This window comes from Eleutherodactylus coqui, chromosome 7, assembly GCF_035609145.1.
Source record: "Eleutherodactylus coqui strain aEleCoq1 chromosome 7, aEleCoq1.hap1, whole genome shotgun sequence".
NCBI classification, from domain to species: domain Eukaryota; kingdom Metazoa; phylum Chordata; class Amphibia; order Anura; family Eleutherodactylidae; genus Eleutherodactylus; species Eleutherodactylus coqui.
Window position 1 is genome coordinate 198,471,581 of NC_089843.1, and position 24,262 is coordinate 198,495,842.

Genomic DNA, 24,262 nt, shown 5'->3' on the forward strand with positions numbered 1-24,262 from the left:
AGGAGTGAAAGACCCCAAAAGAGAGTGCGCGTGAGCCTATTGGTGGTGAGTCAAGGCCAAAGTTCCTGTACAGAGGTAATCCCTTCCTACTGTTCCTACACAACCTGTGTCTGGGATCACCACATAGAGGTACTTAAAGTCTACTGTTCCTACGCAGCCGTCCTGTGCCTGCGATCACCGCGTAGAGGTAGTCAAATACTGCTGTTTCCTACACGGCCGTCCCATGCTGGGGATCCCTGTGTAGAGGTACTATCCTACTGTTTGGTTATCCTGCACCTCTAACTTGTGTAAATTGTGCCTTTCACCCAGTGTGGTCTTTAAGTAAAGTTCTGCCAGGCCCTGACCATTCCCAGGGACCTAAAGTACGTTTACAAAGTCTGCGGCTCATTTCTTTACCGCTGAGGGTCATCCCTGTTCGCAAGTTTATTGGACTTTCCTCTATGAGGGGTGCTCGGAAGAGGCCCAGCACTGCCCTGGCCAAAGCTACGTTTGTCCCTCCGGGAGAGAGCGTAGTAAGTGCCATCGTGACAAGAAACCATCTTACCCCCCCTCCCCCCCCAGCTCCTCAGCATACGCCCAGGGTCACCCTATGCGACGCTGCAAATATACTAGGGGACAATACAAGAATCTCTCCCATGACCTGTTAATACCCAGGGCTGCAACAGTAGCAAGAGGGCATCTGCTATGTCTAGAAGACAGCAGGTTTCATCACCAACATAGAAGGGGGTTCTTTACTGTAAAAGCAGTGAGACTTTGGAACTCTCTGCCTGAGGATGTGGTGATGGCAAAATCCATAGAGAAGTTTATGGCCCAATGTCCATGGGTGGATTTTAATTATAAAATCCGCTCGGGAGATCCGCTGATCTAGAAGCCCATAGGGGTGCATTAGCATCCGCAGGGCAATTTAATGCATGCGGATGTTATTTCCCCCCCCCCCCCCCCGATGCATGGATCGCACGCAAGGGAAGAAATTGCAGCATGCTCCACTTTTCTGTGGATCCCGCAGGGACGGCTTTCGTTAAAGTCAGTGGAAGCCGTCATATCCGTGGCACAGCCACAGCTGTAATTGTGGCTGTGCCGCAGTAGAGCAGGAGATTATGTGGCACCTGTGGCATCTTCTCTGTTCACTTTCCTAGTTTTTCCACCTGGCCCAGACAGTAATGAACACCTCTTCCACCCCAGACCTGTCTCTGCAGTGTTTGCTGCCCTCACTTTTACACTATATACCTCGCATGACAGCCACAGATTGTCTGACCACAACTATAATGTGTTCTATGCCAGGCACAATGCCACAAAATGACAGCCACAATGTTGTCAATACCCCTTATATCATCCACAATGTCCCATGAACCACAATGCCTTAAATGCTCCCTAAAGGCCCTTTCACATGGATGGAATTTTTTGCATTCCGCACTGCAAGTTACAGTACATTCCGCCCTAAATTCTGCAGCGCTCAGTGCAGATTTTAATGCAGAATGAAAAAGGCTTAAAACAACCTGCAGTCCTGCACCAATACCCGCAGTTGGCCCTGTGGATTTGGATGCAGGATTTTGTTGGAGTAAATTCTGCTGCATCCCGGCAGAAATATTACACCTGTGTAAAAGCACCCTAAGACCGCAAACGGATTTGTATTGCAGAATCCGCGGTCAGCATCCTCATCTCAATTCCGCAGCAAATACCGTTCATAGCATGCAATGGTCACTCCTTCCTGCACACTCGCAGAAACACATTGCGATTTCTGTGAGCGGACGAAAAGTCACAGCATGCTCTATTTGTGTGCAGTGTCAATGGAAGCCGACAACCTGCAGCGTATCCGCAATTGATATTGTGTATAGGTCGCGGGTACCCACATCATCAGCTAGCGATGGCGTGGGAAAAATAAACATTTTTTAAAAATCGGTACTGCACATATCTGTCGGCAGCTATCGCCAGTTCAGAGCAATAAGATAAATGACAGGTACACGGGGTCGCCAACTGGGCACAAGGTCGGTTCCGATGCTGACTCCTCTATGCAGAATACGACCCATTTGTTTGCAGACCGCGTAAGACAGCTGCAAAGCCCTCCATGCTATCCTCAATGTTAAACAGACTCTTTCAGCTACTTTGATCCCTATGGGCTAAGCTTATAAGCTCAAAGTAGCTGACCAGCTGAGTCTGGGAATGTAAGTTTTAAACTTACCTTCCCCACTATTTCCACATTATCAGTGCTGAAACCCGCCACTGCAATGCATCAAGATGCACGCTAAGTAGTCCTTTCATTCTATGCATAGTATGGAAGGACTAGATAGTATGTACCTCAGGGCATTTAAGCACTAACAACGGGGGGACAATGAAGAGGGTAGGGTAAGTATAAAACTTACATCCCCGGACTCAGCAACTCACCTACTTTGAGCCCATAAATTCAGCTCATAGGGCTCGAAGTCTCTTTAAATCACCTATGCCAGTCACAATGCCTGAATGGCAGTCACCTCCGGTAACTATTGTAGGCATTGATGTCAGTTAGTTATAAATGTTACACGATACTTATTTCTTTAACTAACTTTCAATTAGATTCACATCCTGGAGGTACAGATACTATTGAAAGTTTTGCCCACCACCTTAAGACACCTGGGGAACCAGGCAAAACACTTGAGGCATAGTCCCTTGTTGCCATAACATACCAGACAGCCACTTAACTCTTTGCAGCATACAAAAGTTGTTTTGTGCACCCTACAAGAATATATTCATGAATATGCAGAAAGCCGTGTGATACTACTGCAGCTCTATTTCCTATCTTGTCATGCTAAATGACATCCGATTATCACATTTAGACACAACATTTGGTATGGGACTAAAACTACCATGCTTCACACAGTGATTTCCTACAAAGAAATATCAGTATTTTCTATTATCCTTATCATTTATATAGTGCCATCGCCTTCCTTTGCACTTTATGTAGTTCGGTAGTGGGGTAATAGATCGTAACAACTACAAAAAATGGTGTGGCACAGGAAAACAGGAATGTATGAAGACATCTTAGGTAGTAATCGTGCCCATACAAACATGCCGACCCGCCCATGGACATGAGGCCTAATATTGAAGAGATGTTAATCTGCTGGTAGACCACAGGGGAGGGCATGGAGATATAGCCAGGATGTTATTAACCCCTTAGTGACGGCCCCATTGCCTTTTTACGTTCTAGCTAAGTGGGCTTTAATCCTAGAGGACGTAAAAACATACATCCTCTTTGGATTAATGCCCTCTTAGCTGAGGACGTGACAGCTCCATGCTGTCGGTGCCCGCAGGTAGCCGACAGCATGGAGCTGTCATCCCGGCCTCTGGGAACCCCCCTCCCACACCCCGGCAATGCGATTGGCGCTATAAAATGGATAACGACGATCACAATAAAGTGAGGAAAAAGTTTAAAAAAGTTAAGTATTCAGCTGCCCTGATGAATCGGATCCATCAGGGCAGTTAAGCATACTCACCCGCCTTGTCCGTGGTGTCCTGTGGTGCACTGGTCCTCTGGGACCCGTCGCCGCTCTTCTGCGCATGCGCGCCAGACTAAGGACGTCACGCACATGCGCAGAAGGCCGGGAGCCCTGGCAAATTTAAAATCTCCTGGCTCCAGGCTCCTAAAGGTAGGCGGGAACCAGGAGAAGTCACCGGGGATAGCGGCAATCATGAAAAAGTTTTTAAAAAGTGCCAGTTTCACCTCCACTCATGGATCCGATCCATGGGGCAGGTGAAAATACTCACCCCGTGTCCTCCGCGATGTCCTGGTCTTCCGGGACCCGAAGTCCCCTTCTGCGCATGCACACCCGATGTCAATCATCAGGCGCGTGCACAGAGGGGCTCGAGCCCCAGGAAATTCAAAATCCTTCTGCTCCTGGCTGCCATGTGTAGCCAGAAGTAGAGAGATGTCATCAGGGATGTGATCACTGTTAACCAATGGATAACAGTGTTCATTTAAAGTTTTAAAAAAAGCGTAAAAAAGTTTGAAAAAGTTAAAAGAAAGTTTAAAAAGCTAACGTTTCATCTCCCGTCATGGATCATATCCATGACGGAGGATGAAATGACGTACCTAAGGCCCTTACCCCAGCTTCTGCGCACGCGCCCATCGCCATGCTGGCAGACACATGCGCAAAAGCCGTGGATTGCAAGGGTAATTTAAAATCTCCCTGCTCCTGGCTACAAAACTTAGCCGAGAGCCTAGAGATTTCACGGGGGGCCGTGGTGAGCGGTTCCTGATCACGTGTTCACCGTTATCTAATGGATAATGGTGATAACGTAACAGTAAGTGTGCTATGGGGCCTAAAACGCCTTTAAGCAAAATTTCTGTTCTGAAAGACACCGACTACTCCTTTCATTTTGGACCCCGTTGTGAATTTAAACATAAGATTAGGGCCACAATGTGTATGTCTCTAAACACGGAATAAACAGGCGTATCAATTTTGGGGTGTCAATCCTCATTTCAATGTGCACTATAGGAAAAAATATGTCTTTAAAGTGACATATTTGCAAAAATATGAAATTTTATTTTTTTTCTCCTCTAAATTGAATTAATTCCTGAAAAAAAACTGTGGGGTCAAAATACTCCTGACCCCCCTCAGGGAATACATTAAGGGGTGTAGTTTTTAAAATGGGGTCATTTGTGGTGGTATCTATCATTCTGACAACTATGAGCCTTTGCAAACTTGGCTTGATGTAAGAAAACAAAGTGTTTCTCAAAATGCTGCTAAGTAATGTTAAATTTGTACGTCATCTAAATGGTTAAAAATAATGAAAGTTTTTCAAATGTGCATTCAGAATAAAGTAAAGAGATGGAAATATATATCCTATCAAAAATTTGTACAGTATGTTTGCACATATTTGAGATATTACAGTTGAAAATGTTCCCAATTTTGGCACTTTTAATAAATATACACAAATTCTATTGTTCTATTTTTACCACGTAAATGAAGTACAATATGTGGCGAAAAAACAATGTCAGAATCACTTGGATATGCAAAACCTTTATGGAGCTATTCTATGTTAAAGTGACACATGTCAGATTTCCAAAATTTGGCTCCATCACTAAGGAGCAAACAGGCTTTGCCACTAAGGGGTTAATGTGCCTACTTGCATTTTGGTAGTCTACTGTATGAAAAACAGATAACAGAAAGGTTAAAAATTAGGATATAAGGCGCAAGCTGGAAACATATGTGAATACACAAAGTATGTTTTTGCTGAATTTCTCCATTTATTGCAAAGCCAGCATATATACGTCTTTTGAGGCTTCCAGGCCTCTTTCTCAGTATTTGTGGAAACATACGTCAAGAGCAGGGAGCCGTGTGCTGATACATCCGTACAGGAGTTCAGCATACCAGAATCATCAGCACATGGCTACCTGCTCTTGATGTATGCCTCGAGCATAGACTGAGGAAGGGTCTTGGAAGCCTCAGATGCATATATATGCTGGTTTTACAATTTATAAAAACATACATCCTAGAATACATTTTTTGCGGGAATCCTCTCTATATAATAATATAGTCAAACACGTGTTTAATAAGATGGCAGGGTAGATAACGACCTTGTCACGGGGCTCTACCAAGTTACTACTGGGGGAGGTCACAGGGAAAGTAACCGGAGGTTACCTGTAGTCCATTTGTCACATGTGACGCCACTGTTCCGTCCTCTGCGGTGAATCTTGATTATGGAATAAATTAGTTTACACACAGGGGTACCTTTCTGGACAAACCAGGAACGGTCGTTAATGTCCATTTACTGTAACTTAGCAACGTCCAATTTACATTAACAGTCTGGCACAGATACAAGATAAAAGGGTGCAACAGGGAGGATTCTTGGGGTATTCCAGACGATCCACAGTCTAAGTTATCTATGTGCTTCGGGAGGCAACTTTCTCTCTCTCACTCTCTACCGGTCCACACTCACGTTACTTTTGCCTTTCTCTTACCAAGCAGCGGTCCTTCTCTCACTCAGTGCTTAGTGGTAGCATCGGCATATCCTGGGTAGACTGGACTCAGGCCAAACACAAAGGAATCACTCGGCCTCCTCCATTCTCTCTTTACATGGACCGATCAGTGCCTGTAGGGCTCATTTGCTGACTTCTCTCTTCCTTGCATTTTACAGACTCCGACTCTAGCACCAACTGACTTACCTAGCATCCTTGCAAACACATATACCTAAAGCATAGTCACATGACACACAAAGTGATACATTTTCCAGACATTAACCCATTCAATCCTGGAGAGGTGCAATACACTTAACTCTGATGCATACTTCAGACAAGACACTGACAAGACAATGGCATGAGACAGACATAACATTATGGAGGGGCCCCAATAAGCCAAAAACATTGTACGCCCCCTCTTGCCACTTGTAAGAGGAAAAGGGTGTACAATGCTGCTGCCAATTTGTGAGGTGTGATGTGAAATGCTGCTCTTTGTGCACTGTGATAATCCTTGGCGCTGTTAGGGCTCTTTCACACGAGCATAGTGATTTTAGGTCGGCTGTCACGGCCAAAAATCTCATAAACGGACGCACAAATCTGCTGTTTGTGCGCCCGTTTAGACGGCCTGGGTCCAGTGCATATACGCCGAGCCCGGATTGCCATCGGGTGGAGGGAGACAGTTTAGCTCTGATAAACTGCCTCCCCTTTCCGCCCCCTCGCTGGCTCTCGGCAAGAGAAGGGGGCAGATCAGGAGCTAGTGTTCTAAGCCCCGCTGGCAGCCAACAAGGGACACAGAGGGGGCGGGATGAGGCCGAGCTTAGAAACTAGTTACCGCCCCCTACCATTGCAAACAGCCGGCAAAGGTCGGAGAGAAGAAGGGAAGTGGGTGGGAGTTTAGCAGACACGCTACGAAACTCCCTCCCACTTCCCTTTTCCAACAGCTACCATAGGCTCCCATAAGAGTTTGTGGAAGCCGCCGCTTTATTCTGGCCAGGAAGATATTTCTTAAACTATCTTTCCTGGCCGACGTAAAAGCGCCCAGCCGAAATACGCACTATATGCGCTATCTTGGCCGTTTGGGTGCTTTTACGCCACAGGAATACGCCCATCTGAACTGATGAATTGTAAACCAATGCATCAAATGTGCAGCATATATCGGCCAGGGTGTGAAAGTTCAGCTGAAATACACTCATCTGAATGAAGCCTTAAAGGCTTTGTCCCGCAAAATGAAGTAAAGGTAAACACTTCTGTATGGCCATATACATGCACTTACAGAAGTTATATACTTACCCCCCTGTGTTGGCGTCCCCGTCTCCATGGCGCCGACCGAATCCTTCTTCTGGCTGGATTAGACGCGCTTGCGCAGTCTGCCTCTTCTGTCCCGTTGAAGGGGCCGCTCCAGCGTGCTCGCGCCCCACAGCTGGTCTGCGCAGGAGAAGGATTCGGTCGGCGCCATGGAGACGGGGACGCCAACACAGGGGGGTAAGTATATAACTTCTGTATGGCCAATATTTAATGCACGATGTATATTACAAAGTGCATGTATATGGCCATACAGCAGTGTTAACCTTTACTTCATTTTGCGGGACAACCCCTTTAAGATGATATTTTGTGCTGCACTGTGGTAATTTTTGGCAATATCATGTGGCCATTGGCCACTGTGGATGGCTGTGGATTGAGTTGTAGCTTCCATTGGTACAATTTTAGGCTACATGTGACTTATTATTGTGTTTCTTGGAATACAGATGACCAAAAAGCAGCAATTCTGGCTTTTTTTTAAAGCATGCACCATGCAATATAATATGTTAACTTTATTCATTGGGTCCATACCACTACAGCAATACCAAATTTATATTTTTCAAAAAGTTTTTATACTACTTTTGCACAGTAAATATCCCTTATTTAAAAAAATAAATAGAATAAATTGTATTTGCATTATCGCATTCAACAACCCATAACATATAGACTTTCTACTAATTGAGCAGAGTTGGATCTTGTTTATTGCAGGATGAGTTATAGTTTTCATTGGTACCATTTTAGACTATATGCAACTTTTTGATCACTTTTTATTGCGTTTGTTTTAACCCCTTGAGTGGCGGGTTTCATACCACCCTGTCGTGCCCACCAGGGCAGGTTTTTTTAAATGGTCTAATCATTGAATTTCAACTAATTTTGCAGTTGCGTCTCAAGAGCCATAACTTTTTCATTTTTCCATTGACCTGGCCATATGAGGGCTTGTTTTTTGCGGGACAAGTTGTGATTTTTTTAAACATGGGGGAGGAAAAAAAGAAATGTGGAAAAAAGAAAAAAAGGGGCCATGTCATTAAGGGGTTAAATAATGTATTAACTTCCTTCTCTGGGTCATTACGACGCATGGATACCACATGTGTGATTGTATTTTTGATTTTTTACAAAGTAAAGTGTTTTTATTATTTTTTTAATAATTTTTTTAATTTTTTTTTTTGTCCCTTTAGGGGACTTCCACAGGGACCCATCAGGACCCCCTGATCACATTCCGGGGGTCCGATGGTGACAGCCCTTTACATGCTGCAGTGACAGCCCTTTACATGCTGCAGTCACATAGACTGCCGCATGTAAAGGGTTAACACAGCAGAGATCGAAGGTTTTCTCTGATCTCTGCTGTAAGAGCTGGTACCTAGCTGTCCTCTCACAGCCAAGCACCAAGCTCTCCCTGCCACAGAGACCATCGGCTTGCTTCTGACAAGCCGATGGTCTCTATGGCAACCTGTAAACAAAGCAGGAGATTGCCGGCAGATCGGCAATATCTTCTGCTGGTTTTTCAAAGCCCTTGCTTTGTTCTCTGTGGGTCTGTGCAGGCAGAGCACAATGTCACAGCTTGTGGCAGTGTACTCTGCAGCTCCCATAGTGATACATAACCCGGAAATCTTCCGGGCTATATCACTATTGGCAGTGGAGCTCGTCCCGGAAAATTTCCGGGCGTGCCACTCAAGGGGTTAAGAGGTGGATAAATAGCAATACTGGCATTTCTTTTTGCGACACTCTTTACTGTGCGGTATAACAGACATAATATTTTATAGTGCAGGTCTTTATGAATGCCGCAATACCTGAAATTTGTATTTTTTTTCATGGAAAATGGAGTTTTCTATGGAAATTACAAAAATAAATTTTTAAACATTACCTTTTTTAATTGTCCCTTGAGTGAACTTGAAGATGTGATTATTCAATTGTTAGTATACTACACTGCACTACTTATGCGTATGTCATAACCATCCCCAGAAGAGTGAAATGATGAGGACTTGCTCATCTAATCACTACATTGCTTATCTAATCTACATTGTATAACCTTGCAGATGCTGCAGCTTTTACTGACTGGTATCTAAGCATTTTGACAGAAAAAAAATTAAGGTTTTAAATATTGAAAAAATAAAAAGAACAAAAAAGCTGCATATTGCCACATCTATAACAACATTTACTAAAAAATATTATATTCTTTATGCAGCACAATAATTTCTGTTAAAAAAAAAGAATTTTTGATCATCTCACTTCAGGAAAATAAACAGGAAAAAAAATAATAAAAAATCATATGTATCTCCAAATGGTATCAATAAAAACTACAAGTTGTCCCACAAAAAACAGGCCAGATACAGCTCTGCTGAATAAAAAGCAAAAAATCCTCTGGTCCTGCACGTGGCGCCACATAAGACTTTTTATGAAAAAAAAGTGTTTTTTGTGCAAAAGTGGTAAAACACAATACAACCTCTATGCTGTATTGTGATGTTGTTATAATGATAATGACCCGAATATACCGTATTTACACTATAAAAATAAATCGCAAACAACAGTGCTGAAATTGCTTTTTTCCTTTGCTCCCCTTGCAAAAAAATATTCTATGCATTATATGTACCCAAAATTGGTTACCTGAAATAGAAGTTGTCATACAGCTACATTGGTGAAAAAATAAAAACACAAAAGGGGATATGATTTACTGGCTCATAAGGCAAAAATTAGTTATGTCACTAAGGAGTTAAAAATGCGCTTAAGGCAACTGAGTTCTGTGTCAAATACATTTATATGAGACATAAATTCAAAATCTACAATAAAAAAGTTAAGCTTTCAGGAAGGTTTTTCCAGTTTTAACATGACTGTTGGGCGGTTAGATCGAGAGGAGTAGGGGGCATTGGATACACAGACAAGAGGGCATGCAAAGCAGATAACCCGGGAGTGAGAGGCGCAAAATGTCTTACAAATGTATGCATTATAAATTGTCATAAAACATGTTTCTGAATCTTTACACTATTGTACATTTCCTTTCTCTGTTACACATCCCCAAAACTGTCCGCCAACATTAGACTCCGGGGTCCAAAACATCCTTCCCAATAAACAGGCCGCTTACGACTTACAGTCTTTCTCATTCCTTCCCTCCCAGAAGTGGGGTAGAATTTACTAAAACTAGATTTATATATGTCAGCTCTAAGCTGGAGTAATATGTGACAGGTATATTAAGAGGTATACGGCTGACTGTGGGCCATAGAATTAGCTGTTCATTTCTGTCGTAAATTATAGCAAATATGCCAGGTCATCTCCTTTGGATAAGCTCTCTCTACTTTTTCAAAAAGTGGTAAGATCGGCATAAAAGTCACAAATGTTTACGCAAATGTAACTTGCGCCAAAATCTGTGATTTTTTTTTCTCCTCCTACTGGCACAGAGGCAATAACAAATCCCCCATAGTCTTGAGTTGTTGCTCAAAGTTCTCTTGCTTCTGGTTGCCTGAGTAGAAGAGTCTTAAAAATCTGTTTAGGATGGAGAGAGAATCTCTTGTACATCCAGTAGAAATCCTTGCGATTTCAGACACATTTACTGAATTAACAGTCGATTAGACAGGGCAATGAGTAAATGCTTGTCTCACTACGAAAAAACAGCCTCTAGGTGTAAGTAGTTACTACGTACTACAATTAGACTAAGGCTGCCTGTCCATGGACGATGATCCGCGGGCGATAAATCACTCGCGGATCAGGCTCTGTAAAGCTTTCTATAGGATTACTATGGAAAGCGCAGCACCAGCGTCCACGAGTGAAGACTCATAGCAATTCTACACTCGCGGGATTTAAATCGTGGCATGCTGCGATTTCCGCGATTCTCCACTGTGAGCCTATCTATTAGATAGGTTAATCTCGGAGACCTGTCAGTGCTCCCCCTCCTCCCCCGCAGCGGAATATCGCTAGTGATATTCCGCCTCGGCTGTGGACAGGGGGCCTAAATAAAGTACAGTACAATGTGGCTTATTTACTAATACTGTCTAAAAGTTAGACAGTGAAATCGGACTAGTTTTAAAATGTGCCAGATTTATCACTGTAGCTGTACTGAATGATAAATCTATTGAATTTATAAGACTGGCTAGTCTAAGTTTAGACCACTTTTTAGTTATCTTAGTTTACGCTAAAAATCTTGGCACAATTCACTGCAATTTGGCACAATTTCTGGTGCAATTTAAGCCACACCTTTTTTTTTAAACAAAGGAACAACATTGGATAGAGCAAATAATGTATCCAAAAATGTCTAAACCATATAGTAAATGTGGCACAAACCATGTTTGACAGTTTTCTGGCACAATTTGCACCAGAAAACTGTCTAATTTTCAATAGTAAATGAGTCTTGTATACCCTGCCCCTTTTAATAAAGTGGTAACCGCTACAGAACAAATCCCCCCAAATGATACATTATGATATAACCATATCCCAAATTTATGAATCCATTTAATGACCCAAATGTTTTTTTTTTCTCTAGTGTATTTAACAACCCAGAGCCTCACTGTGGTACATACTTTGGAATTACAAGGTCTTCAGTACAATCCCAGTTTACAAAATAGCTCCTCTTTGTACTACAAGTCTATAACCACTACGTTACAGAGGATGGTAAGTTAGAGCTATTTCTAACATACTAGAATATGACTGACTTCTGTTGATTACCTGGAAATGTGTGCAAACATAATGTGACCCTTGTAGTAAAGTTTTGACCTCATGCACACAGCACAGCAGCCGGGGACTGGAACTCATCTGTTCTAGTGTTCCAGTCTCTGTAGTGGGCCGAAGTCTATATATCTGGCCCCTCCATAATTGTCATACATGTCATGTCTTTTATGTGGATGAACTGCGCAAAGGGTCTTGTCTTCAGTTATGTGTATTGCACAGCTGCAGCATGCAAGAGGTTAACGTCTGCAAGTGGCTGGGATATGTCTGGAAAAAGTATCAAGTTTGCTAAGTCACGCGGTATTGAATGATATAAATATGAATGATTGAGAGTTAGGTGGGGTCTTCTATCTGCTTCACCGGTTGTAACAGAGTGCCAGCCACATGGGGGTACCTTCAGCCCTCATGTGGTGAAGGGATGGAAGCAGAAGAGAGGTATTGTGAGGTCCCCAATTCCAGGAACCACCTGTGAGGATTCTGAGAGAAGAATGGAGTCTGTCATGCAGTGTTTATGCTACAGAGTACAATTGAGTGTCAGTGGAGTGTTCCCTTCCCTCGTCCTCCTCCGGAGTGTCCCCTTTCCAGGAGCGGAACCTTACAGATAACTTAGCCTGAAGGTCCAGTATCATCCTGAGTTCTCTTCCCTAACCTTGCCTAACTGTCATTCCTGCACTGGCATGTGAAGTTTTGTATCATAAGAAGTAAAGTTCCAGTCACTGCCGGTTCCCAGTGATTGAGGTATTTAAGCATAACAGTATGTGGACTCTATTATTTCTACCGCCGGATAATCAACGGTGTAAAGGAACGGTGGCGTCATGAGTGACAACTTCTACAGTCCACTACACATCCCTATACAGGTAATCGCTGTCCTCCGGGGAGGAGTCTAGTAGAGCCACCGTGACAAGTGCCATCTCTACCCCACCAGATCCTCAGCATGGGCCTTGTGTCTTGGACGCTGCAGGACACCAGATCTCCACTGACAATTCCCCCCCCAAAATTTTTTTTTTAAACAACAGGTAAGTAGGGGAGGGAGAATGTATACAGAAAGTCAATCTAAATATGCTGTATTTTAATGGTATACAATAAATTATACATAGTATAAGAATACGGTCAATGGCAATTGGTCCTGAGTGGATGCTTGGAGGTGGGTTAATTTACAAGTACGCAGTAAAAGATTAGCCCCATAGGCATTTACGATTGCTGATAAGAGTGAGAAATGGAAAGAAGAAGGTAGGGGTAGTGGAGAACAGCGAAGGTGAAAATAGTGCGGATGCCCGTGTCACCATTTCTAAATAAATGTTACCACTTTAATTTTTCACCGTGAGAAGAACCTTTTTTAATGCAAATTTCCATATCCGATGGTGGACAACGGCAGGCATGTCCCGCAACTCCTAGTTCCCCTGTGACAGCAACCCAGCTTAGAGGATTCATAAAACAGCAAAATGCTGGATTGCAGGCGGGAAATCAAACTGACCCCATTATAGTCAATGGGGTTCATTCGGCACCATTCCGTTCCATCATAAGACAGTTTCTGTTTGACCAGAGAGTGCTAGTTTCTTTCTCCCCTAACACAACAGGAAAACAGAACTTCCTAACGCTGATGGGAACAAGCACTATAGTGTGGGGTTGAGACATTCCTCACGCACTGTGGCCATATTGAACAGGCAGTAAGTGTTCCTAGGCTTTATATTTGTTATTTGTAATGTGATTTATACAGTTTGTGTATTTTGCAATTTCATACAGTTGAAATCCAGTTTCAAAGATACAGTTCTAGAAGATAGATACACCGGATTAACAGTTTTACATTACAGGTAAGTGGATTTTTTCTCACTTTTGAAATGAACACTTGATGCATGACATTTTAAATTCTGACTATTGGTCCTCAGCAGCTGACTACACAATGCCACTTTTAGTATTGCTCTCTGTGATTGACCGGGCAATAAAATCAGGCCGATTTTTGCTGAATTGAATTGGGTCATCCCAACCGAATTTTTGACAGAAATTGTGAAAAATTTATGAAAAAAGTTAAAGTGTGTGTGCGTATGGCTGGAAGAGGAGGGGAATCAGAGGAATAAACACAAAGAGAACAAAAAACCTCCATTCAGATGTTGCCCTTGGTCAGATGTGAACCTAGGACTTAAGCACTGCTAACAACTCAGCCACCATGTTTGGTCTTTCTCCTTTCTTTTCTGGAAGAGGAGGGGAAAAAAACGATAAACACAGTGAGAACATACAAACTCAATGCAGATGTTGCTCATGGTCAGACTTGAACCTAGGAACCCAGGACTACAACAATGCTAATGACAGAGCTGCCATGCTTTGTCTTTCCTCTTCTTTTTCCTCTTTCTTCTTCCACCTCCTCCAATGCCAAAGAATAAGAACAAAGGGGAAGTCTGGCAGTCTGTAGCTGGTTGTGAGACAGGAGAAGGAGAATAAAGAGAAGACGAAAAAGGAGGAGGATGAGCAGAAGGAAGAGAAGCAGAAGATGAAGGAGAATTAAAAGAAAATATTTTTTCTTCTTCTTATTTTCCTTCTCCTTTTTCTTTTCTCACTCTTCCGGAGAAGGAAGAAAGAGGAAGAAGCTTGGTGGCTCAGTGGCTAGCACTGCTGTTAACCCTGGAGTTCAAGGTTCAAATCTAATGAAGGGCAACATGGAGTTCAAGGTTCAAATCTGATGAAGGGCAACATCTGAATGAAGGTTTTATGTTCTTTTTGTGTTTATTATTCTTGTTGTCTTCCTCCTCTGGAGGTGAAAGAACAAGTGGGGTGGAGCAACATCTGGATGGAGATTTTCAAATTTCCTGCAGATGTTTCCTAGGATGGAATTTGAACCCAGGATCCCAGCACTGACAACAGTGCTAACCACTGAGCCATATTCTTTAAAGAGGATGATCCTCCTCCTCCTCCTCCATCATCAGTCATCATCATCATATCAGATCAGATACTCCTAACTTGGATATTCCAATAATTGCTCCACACTAGCTGCTTTCTCATCCTGTGTATTTCAAATAAACCTTATTTTCTTGTGATCATATGAACAGTCACTAATTCACTTTCAGGAGCCTTAAGACTAAGGGCTTAAGGCCCATTAGACACAACGATTATCACTCAAAAGTCGCTCAAAAGACATCTTTTAAACGATGATCCTTGTATGCATTTACACGGCAAGATGATCGCTCAAAGTTCGCTCAAACGGCGTTCACTTTGCATAAGTGTGTAAATGAAGGCTCACGCTGTATGCAGAAGACAAGCGGGACCGCTTTCTTCTGCATACAGCTATTGTCTTCTCGGAGCGCTGAGCTGGTATACAGCTGAGCGCTCTGAGTGGGGATGCAAAACACAGATGGAGCACTGTCTTCTTCAGACCCCTGCTGTGTTCTCTGAGCGGGATATCAGCTGAAACAATAGTATCAGCGGTACCCCGCTGAGAACTCAGTCCGCAGCACTGATAAGGCTCATCGCTTGCTTGCGATGTCCGTGCAGTAAGACCCAACGATTCTCGCTGAAAAGACGTTGGGTCTACATTGGCCTTTATTCACATGGGCGTATTTTCCGTCTGTGTGCTGTTCATGCATTTCTTAGACACACCGGAGACCTAGTATAGTCTCTGATGCCATATACGCAAACAGTTTCACAAACAGATGATCCCTGCAAAACAAAAAAAATTACTGCATGTTCTATTCTCCTCCATATCAAGAATCAAAACATGACATGCAATGTCCACTTTACGCGCTGATTGGACAGTAAACAGATGGGTGTTCGTGTGCTTTCTTATGCAAGTTGCAAGGCGAAACTGACAATATAGCCATCTGCATAAAGCGTAACGTCTAAGTTTACATCAGTGTTATTGTTTTCCATTGTTCGACGTTATCCTTCAAGCGGAACAACAGAAAACTTGATTTACGGTGCTGGTTTGGGAAGGCGCTAAAAAGGCCAGATTGACTATAATGGGTTAGTCTGACTTTCAGAATGAGAGCAGAAATTTTTACAGGAAAAATAAAGCAGGATCGGGGATAACTTTTAGATTGGTGGGGATCAAATGCTGGGACCCCACAGATCCCAAGAACAAGGGTCTTAGAGGTCTCCACATGAATGGAGCAGTGGTTGAGGACTGCCACGCATAGCCGAGTTCAAGCGCTGGACTATCTCCTGCAGTCTCACTATAATGAATGCTTGACCATCGCTTCATTCACGCAAGCATGTATACCTGCAATTAAAATGATTCAACCCCCATTGCAAATTAGGTTTGCTCGTTAAATTTACAAACATTCAGCTGCTTGCAAAATACCAATCAAAAAAAGAACAATTTAAATAATTCAGCGCAACTGATATAACAAGTGCTTTCTAGAAGTTCAACATAAAAAGCCACTTTAGAAAGTATTGCCAAGGATTAGAAAAACATGTATGTTTTCTTCTGAACACAGCACCACACTTGTCCATAGGGCGGTGTGTGGTATTGCAGCTTAGCTAACTTTCCACCAAAGATTTTCTATGAGGTTCCCCTTGTTTTAACCAACAAGGGAGAGGTTAAAACAGGCTGAACTAGATAAAGATTCAGCCTAACATACAATGTAACTATGTGCAAGCCAGGTAACTGTATGACCACTCCAGAGTCCTTCAGGACTTCTTCTGAAACCAAGCTTCGGTGGACATTGAGGCTTGCTTGGGATCCTTGTCCTGTTGGAAGGTCCAATGACACCTGAGCTTCAGCTTCCTCGCAGAAGGCATGACGTTTTCTCTTAGTATTTCCTAACAGTAGATTGAATCCCTCTTGCCCTCCATAGCTGCAGGTTTCCAGTGTCAGAAGAAGCCAAGCAGCCCCAGTGCACCACCACCATGACGGAACTCTAGGTGCCTACATTATCTATGCAGGATACATTAACTACAATATCAAGTTCCTTATCCTACTTACACAGCTGTTATGGAGGATGTGTACTATTTTCCCTTAACATTGTGTACTCTGACTTAAAGGAGTTGGCCAGGATTAGAAAAACATGGCTGCTTTCTTCTAAACAAAGAGCCACCCTTGTCCGTGGGTTATCTGGTATTGCAGCTCAGCTTCTATTCACTTCAATGGAGCTGAGCTGCAATGCCATACACAACCCTTTGGACAAGGGTGGGCTGTGTTTGGAAGAAAGCAGCCATGTTCTTCAAACCCTGAACAACCCCTTTAAATAACTATAGTGGTCTTATGTGTTGTGTTAGCTTGTAGACAAGTTCTAAGCTTCAACTGTCAGAGTTCGGAATGTTATGCAGCAAATCTCAGCGAAGATGGATTTACCCTGTAAATTCTATGATCAGACATCTACGTAGGTTAATATGTTTGTATTTTTCTTTTAGTATTAGGCCGGCTTCACACAGACGAATTTGCAGAGTATAGAACTCATTGATTTCAATGGATTTATACACATTTCCGTATTTTACGCGTGCATTTCAGCTGCGCAAAAAAGATTGAACATGTTCTATTTTTCTGCGTATTTGTGCAACAATGGTCCCCATAGAACTCAATTGGGAGCGTAAGTCCACTGGAAAAAGAACACATCTGTAACTCATTGTTAGAGATGAGCGAACGTACTCATCCGAGCTTGATACTCGTTCGAGTATTAGCGTGTTCGAGATGCTCGTTACTCGTGACGAGTACCACGCGATGTTCGGGTTACTTTCACTTTCATCTCTGAGACGTTAGCGCGCTTTTCTGGCCAATAGAAAGACAGGGAAGGCATTACAACTTCCCCCTGCGACGTTCAAGCCCTATACCACCCCCCTGCAGTGAGTGGCTGGCGAGATCAGGTGTCACCCGAGTATAAAAATCGGCCCCTCCCGCGGCTCGCCACAGATGCATTCTGACATAGAGGAGGGAAAGTGCTGTCTTGGTGGAGCTGCTATAGGGAGAGCCTTAGTAGTATTTTAGGCTTCAAGAACCCCAACGGTCCTTCTTAGGGCCACATCTAACCGTGTGCAGTAGTGTGGAGGCTGCTTTTTGCAGTGTTAGACTTTTTTTTTTTTTTGTATATCGGCCGTGCAGAGCATTGCGCCCTGCAGTAATTAGACAAAGTGCAGGGCCAGTAGTGGTGAGGCAGGGACAGAAGACATATATTGTGAGGCAGGGACAGAAGACATATATTGTGAGGCAGGGACAGAACACATATTGATTGAATATAGCCAGTGGGCCTTTGCAAAAACATTTGGGGAAAAAAATCTATTTGGGCTGCCTGTGACTGTCCTCAGTGTTCTGGGTCTGTGCTGGGTGTAGTAGTCCTCCTAATTCATACGCAGCCAGCTAAGTGTTAGAGCAGGCTTGCGCAAAATTATTTCCTGGCTCTGTGTTGGCTGTTAAATCACCGCTGTATTCCAGTCCACAGTGCAACACTCTGCAGTTATTTGACATACTCCAGGGCCAGTAGCGGTGACGCAGAGAGAGAAGAGATATATTTTTTGAATATAGGCAGTGGGCCTTTGCAAAAACATTTGGGGAAAAAAATCTATTTGGGCTGCCTGTGACTGTCCTCAGTGTTCTGGGTCTCTGCTGGGTGTAGTAGTCCTCCTAATTCATACGCAGCCAGCTAAGTGTTAGAGCAGGCTTGCGCAAAATTATTTCCTGGCTCTATGTTGGCTGTTAAATCACCGCTGTATTCCAGCCCACAGTGCAACACTCTGCAGTCTCCTGGCCTGCACCCACACCCTCACCTCCGCTGTCCTCGGCCCCATCCAGCAATCTCTCTCAGCGCAGCGTCCAGACGTCGCTAGCGCGACTGTTTGAGCGCGAGCGCAAGTACGCCGCCACGCACCCGCACGCTCAAGCGTTAAACGTGCACATTGTCAAATTGATCAGCCTGGAGATGCTGCCGTATAGGCTTGTGGAAACGGAGGCTTTCAAAAGCATGATGGCGGCGGCCCCGTGCTACTCGGTTCCCAGTCGCCACTACTTTTCCCGATGTGCCGTCCCAGCCCTGCACGACCACGTCTCCCGCAACATTGTACGCGCCCTCACCAACGCGGTTACTGCCAAGGTCCACTTAACAACAGACACGTGGACAAGCACAGGCGGGCAGGGCCACTATATCTCCCTGACGGCACATTGGGTGAATTTAGTGGAGGCTGGGACAGAGTCAGAGCCTGGGACCGCTCACGTCCTACCCACCCCCCGAATTGCGTGCCCCAGCTCGGTGGTGGTATCTGCGGTGGTGTATGCTTCCTCCACTAAACCACCCTCCTCCTCCTACGCAACCTCTGTCTCGCAATCAAGATGTGTCAGCAGCAGCACGTCGCCAGCAGTCAGTGTCGCGCGGCATGGCAGCACAGCGGTGGGCAAGCGTCAGCAGGCCGTGCTGAAACTACTCAGCTTAGGAGAGAAGAGGCAGACGGCCCACGAACTGCTGCAGGGTCTGACAGAGCAGACCGACCGCTGGCTTGCGCCGCTGAGCCTCCAACCGGGCATGGTCGTGTGTGACAACGGCCGTAACCTGGTGGCGGCTCTGCAGCTCGGCAGCCTCATGCACGTGCCATGCCTGGCCATGTCTTTAATTTGGTGGTTCAGCGCTTTCTGAAAAGCTACCCACACTTGTCATACCTGCTCGGAAAGGTGCGCCGGGTCAGCGCACATTTCCGCAACTCCAAGACGGACGCTGCCACCCTGCGGACCCTGCAACATCGGTTTCATCTGCCAGTGCACCGATTGCTGTGCGACGTGCCCACATAGTGGAACTCTACGCTCCACATGTTGGCCAGGCTCTATGAGCAGCGTAGAGCTATTGCGGAATACCAACTCCAACATGGGCGGCGTAGTGGGAGTCAGCCTCCTCAATTCTTTACAGAAGAGTGGGCCTGGTTGGCAGCCATCTGCCAGGTCCTTGGAAACTTTGAGAAGTCTACCCAGATGCTGAGCGGGGATGCTGCAATCATTAGCGTCACCATTCCTCTGCTATGCCTCTTGAGAAGTTCCCTGCAAAGCATAAAGGCAGATGCTTTGCACTCGGAAACGGAGGCAGGGGGAAGACAGTATGTCGCTGGATAGTCAGAGCACCCTCATGTCTATATCTCAGCGCGTTGAGGAGGAGGGGGAAGAGACAGCTTGGCCCACTGCTGAGGGTACACATGCTGCTTGCCTGTCATCCTTTCAGCGTGTATGGCCAGAGGAGGAGGAGGGGGAGGAACATGAGGAGGAGGGGGAAGAGACAGCTTGGCCCACTGCTGAGGGTACACATGCTGCTTGCCTGTCATCCTTTCAGCGTGTATGGCCAGAGGAGGAGGAGGAGGATCCTGAAAGTGATCTTCCTAGTGAGGACAGCCATGTGTTGTGTACAGGTACCCTGGCACACATGGCTGACTTCATGTTAGGATGCCTTTCTCGTGACCCTCGCGTTACACGCATTCTGGCCACTACGGATTACTGGGTGTACACACTGCTCGACCCACGGTATAAGGAGAACCTTTCCACTCTCATTCCCGAAGAGGAAAGGGGTTCGAGAATGATGCTATACCACAGGGCGCTGGTGGACAAACTGATGGTAAACTTCCCATTCGACAGCGCTAGTGGCAGAAGGTGCAGTTCCGAGGGCCAGGTAGCAGGGGAGGCGCAGAGATCAGGCAGCATGTACAGCGCAGGCAGGGGACCATTATCCAAGTCCTTTGCCAGCTTTCTGGCTCCCCAGCAAGACTGTGTCACCGGTCCCCAGTCAAGGCTGAGTTGGCGGGAGCACTGTAAAAGCATGGTGAGGGAGTACGTAGCCGATCGCACGACCGTCCTCAGTGACGCCTCTGCCCCCTACAACTACTGGGTGTCGAAGCTGAACACGTGGCCTGAACTCGCGCTGTATGCCCTGGAGGTGCTTGCTTGTCCTGCGGCTAGCGTCTTGTCAGAGAGTGTGTTTAGTGTGGCTGGGGGAATCATCACGGATAAGCGTACCCACCTGTCAACCGACAGTGCCGACAGGCTTACACTCATCAAGATGAACAAAGCCTGGATTTCCCCAGACTTCTCTTCTTCACCAGCGGACAGCAGCGATACCTAAGCAATACGTAGGCTGCACCCGCGGATGGAAGCATCGTTCTCTATCACCACCTCCTCCTCCTGCTCCTCCTCCTGAAACCTCACATAATCACGCCGAATGGGCAATTTTTCTTAGGCCCAAAAGGCTCAGTCATATAATTTTTCTAAACAATTTTTATACGTTTCAATGCTCATTAAAGCGTTGAAACTTTCACCTCAACCAATTTTTATTTTAACTGGGCTGCCTCCAGGCCTAGTTACCAATTAAGCCACATTAACCAAAGCGATTAATGGGTTTCACCTGCCCTCTTGGTTGGGCATGGCCAATTTTTCTGAGGTACATTAGTACTGTTGGTACACCAATTTTTGGCGGCCCTCGCCTACAGTGTAATCAAATTAATTTTTAGCCCACCTGCATTACAGCTGACGTTACATCCGCTGTGTTGGGCACTGCAATGGGATATATTTATGTACCGCCGGTGGCTTCCTGGCACCCACCCATGCTGTCGGTCCACACGGAGTTGTAACTGCATGTGTCCACTTCTAAAGAACCCCAGTCTGACTGGGGCATGCAGTGTGGGCCGAAGCCCACCTGCATTAAGCACGACATTACCTCAGCTGTGATGGGCACTGCAATGGGATATATTTATGTACCGCCGGTGGGTTCCAGGGAGCCACCCATGATGTGGGTGCACACGGAATTCCCATTGTGGAGTTGTACCTGCCTGTGACTATTTATAAAAAACCGCGGTCTGACTGGGGCATGCAGACACCTTGACAGAATGAAGTGTGTGGCACATAGGTTCCCCATTGCTATGGCCACGTGTGCAGCTCCAGATGGAGGTGGCACAGGATTGGATTTCTCATTGCTTCTGTACAGCATTGTGGACTATCGCCCCGCCCCTTTTAAAGAGGGTCGCTGCCTAGCCGTGCCAACCCTCTGCAGTGTGTGCCTGCGGTTCCTCCTCATGGCAGACGCACTTATAAATAGACATGAGGGTGGCGTGGCATGAGGGCAGCTGAAGGCTGGGCAGGGACAGTTTGGTGTGCGCTGTGGACACTGGGTCGTGCGGGGTGGGGGTGGTGGTTGGTCAGCATGTAACCCAGCAGAAGTGGCAGCGGAGTGTCATGCAGGCAGTGATTGTGCTTTGTTGGAGGTAGTGTGGTGCTTAGCTAAGGTATGCATTGCTAATGAGGGCTTTTCAGAAGTAAAAATTGTTGGGAGGGGGGGGGGGCCACTCTTGCCGCTATTGTGGCTTAATAGTGGGACCTGGGAACTTGAGATGCAGCCCAACATGTAGCCCCTCGCCTGCCCTATCCGTTGCTGTGTCGTTCCCATCACTTTTTTGAATTGCCCCGATTTTCACAAATGAAAACCTTAGCGAGCAGCGGCGGTATACAAAAATGCTCGGGTCGCCCATTGACTTCAATGGGGTTCGTTACTCGAAACGAACCCTCGAGCATCGCGATAATTTCGTCCCGAGTAACGAGCACCCGAGCATTTTGGTGCTCGCTCATCTCTACTCATTGTACAAATTAGTCATTTCCATTGGTGCGCCTTTGTGTCCCGTGTGCAAGTGAACATGCTCTGCGGGCAGAAAAAGTACTGTAAAATACGCTGATGCACGTGCAAAATAGCATAGCTCACTCCAAAAAAAATGCGATGCTCATGTGCAGCCGGCTTTATAGTTGTTATTTGTTCATCTAGCTGACCAGCTGATTAGATACGTAGTCAGATGTTATTGGGGGGCCAAGTGTACTAAAGCAAAGCAACACAGACTTGCTTCTCTTATGATCTGTCGGGATTTTTATAAAATGTACGAACTGAAGGTTAAAGGGATCCTATCAGCGTAAGAACGCAGCCCGTACCGCATGGCAGCATGAAATACGGGGTTACTACAAATGATCTTCCCGATGTGAAAACCTTCATAACTCACGTTTAATGGAAACAGAAACGTAAAAATTTTGGTTTAGCAAAACCATCTACTTGTACGATGTCCTTGTTGCTCAACCAATCACAGTGCCGTTTTCTGTTCTCAAACTGCTGATGTAAAATAAAAGCTGCGCTGTGATTGGTTGGGCTACAAGGACCATCTGACTAGTAGGCAGTTTTGCTAAACGAGGCCCAAAAAGTCTACTATAGTCATCATTTGGGGGATATGAGACAAAATGGCTGCCAACACAAACAGGAGAATGTTTCGTGACCCCGATTTTCAGATCTACCAGTCTAATGTCATTTTCGAACAAAGTTCAGTGAAGATCCACCGAGTTGGCCCATAATTTGTAAGTGGTACTCTCATTTTAAGGAAATAGATTACATCTGTAAGTGAAAATCATCCGTTCAACAGTAAGTGTGAAACAGTGGAGTCCGTCTGTGCAAGATTCATAAAAGTCCCCAAAAGTCCACCGTCATAGCGAGCAGAGAATTAGACGTCCCATCACCGACTGTGGGGGAGATTCTACGCAAATGTTTGTCATGTTATCCCTACTGGTTGTAGTTCTTACAAGTCCTGCAACTGGATGACACAGTGAGAGAGACAATTAGGACAAGGACAGCGCTCCAGAAGTAAAAACTTACAAGACAAATCTCCAAACTGGAGGTGACTCTCCTGGTAAGCCAGGTCTACCCAGGAAATGGCAGGATGTCACACCTAAAGTCCAGGGTGTTCCATTAAATCAATCAGCCAAATCAATCAAACAGAGCCCTTGCCACTCAGGACATCCAACGTGGGAGAGCAACGGCAGGACATCCAAAAGGAATTTCTTGGTCATCTGTAGGCAAAAACCAAGTCTCAGTGCCCCAGAGGTTAAAGGCACTAAGGCCTCACGTCCACGGGCAAAAGAAGAATTAAAATCCGCAGCGGATTTTAACTCTTCTCCTGCCCGCGGATCCGCATCTCATAGGGATGCATTGACCACCCGCGGGTAGATAAATACCCGCGGATGGTCAATAAAAGGGATTTTAAAAAAAATGGAGCATGAAAAAATCTGGACCATGCTCCATTTTCGTGCGGGTCTCCTGCGGGGACGGCTCCCGCAGGCTTCTATTGAAGCTTATGGAAGCTGTCCGGATCCGCGGGAGACCAAAATCGGAATTTACTCACCTGCTCCGGATCTTCCCTTCACCGTGGCTTCATTTTCTGTCCGTCGCGGCTGATCTTTTTTCTTCGGGCCGGCGCATGCGCGGGGCACGCAACCGATGTGCCCTGCGCATCCGCCGGGCCGAAGAAAGAAGATCCGTCCGCGACGGAGAGAAGATGAAGCCACGGCGAAGGGAAGATCCGGAGCGGGCGAGAGGTGAGTTAATTCTTCTTTTTATGCCTCATGTCCGCGGGGCAGGAGGGACCCGCTACGGATTCTCCATGGAGAATCCGGAGCGAGCCTGATTTTCC

The 24,262-nt window shown here is 45.4% G+C and overlaps 1 protein-coding gene across 1 annotated transcript in view; it reads left to right on the forward strand.

Moving 5' to 3' along the window:
* TMPRSS9 (transmembrane serine protease 9) overlaps positions 1 to 24,262 on the forward strand; it is a 174,302-nt gene that overhangs the window by 55,587 nt on the left and 94,453 nt on the right. The window contains exons 3-4 of the mRNA XM_066574235.1: positions 11,700 to 11,827; positions 13,625 to 13,692. Of these exons, the coding sequence (XP_066430332.1) occupies positions 11,700 to 11,827; positions 13,625 to 13,692 (196 nt within the window). The remainder of the gene's footprint in view (positions 1 to 11,699; positions 11,828 to 13,624; positions 13,693 to 24,262) is intronic.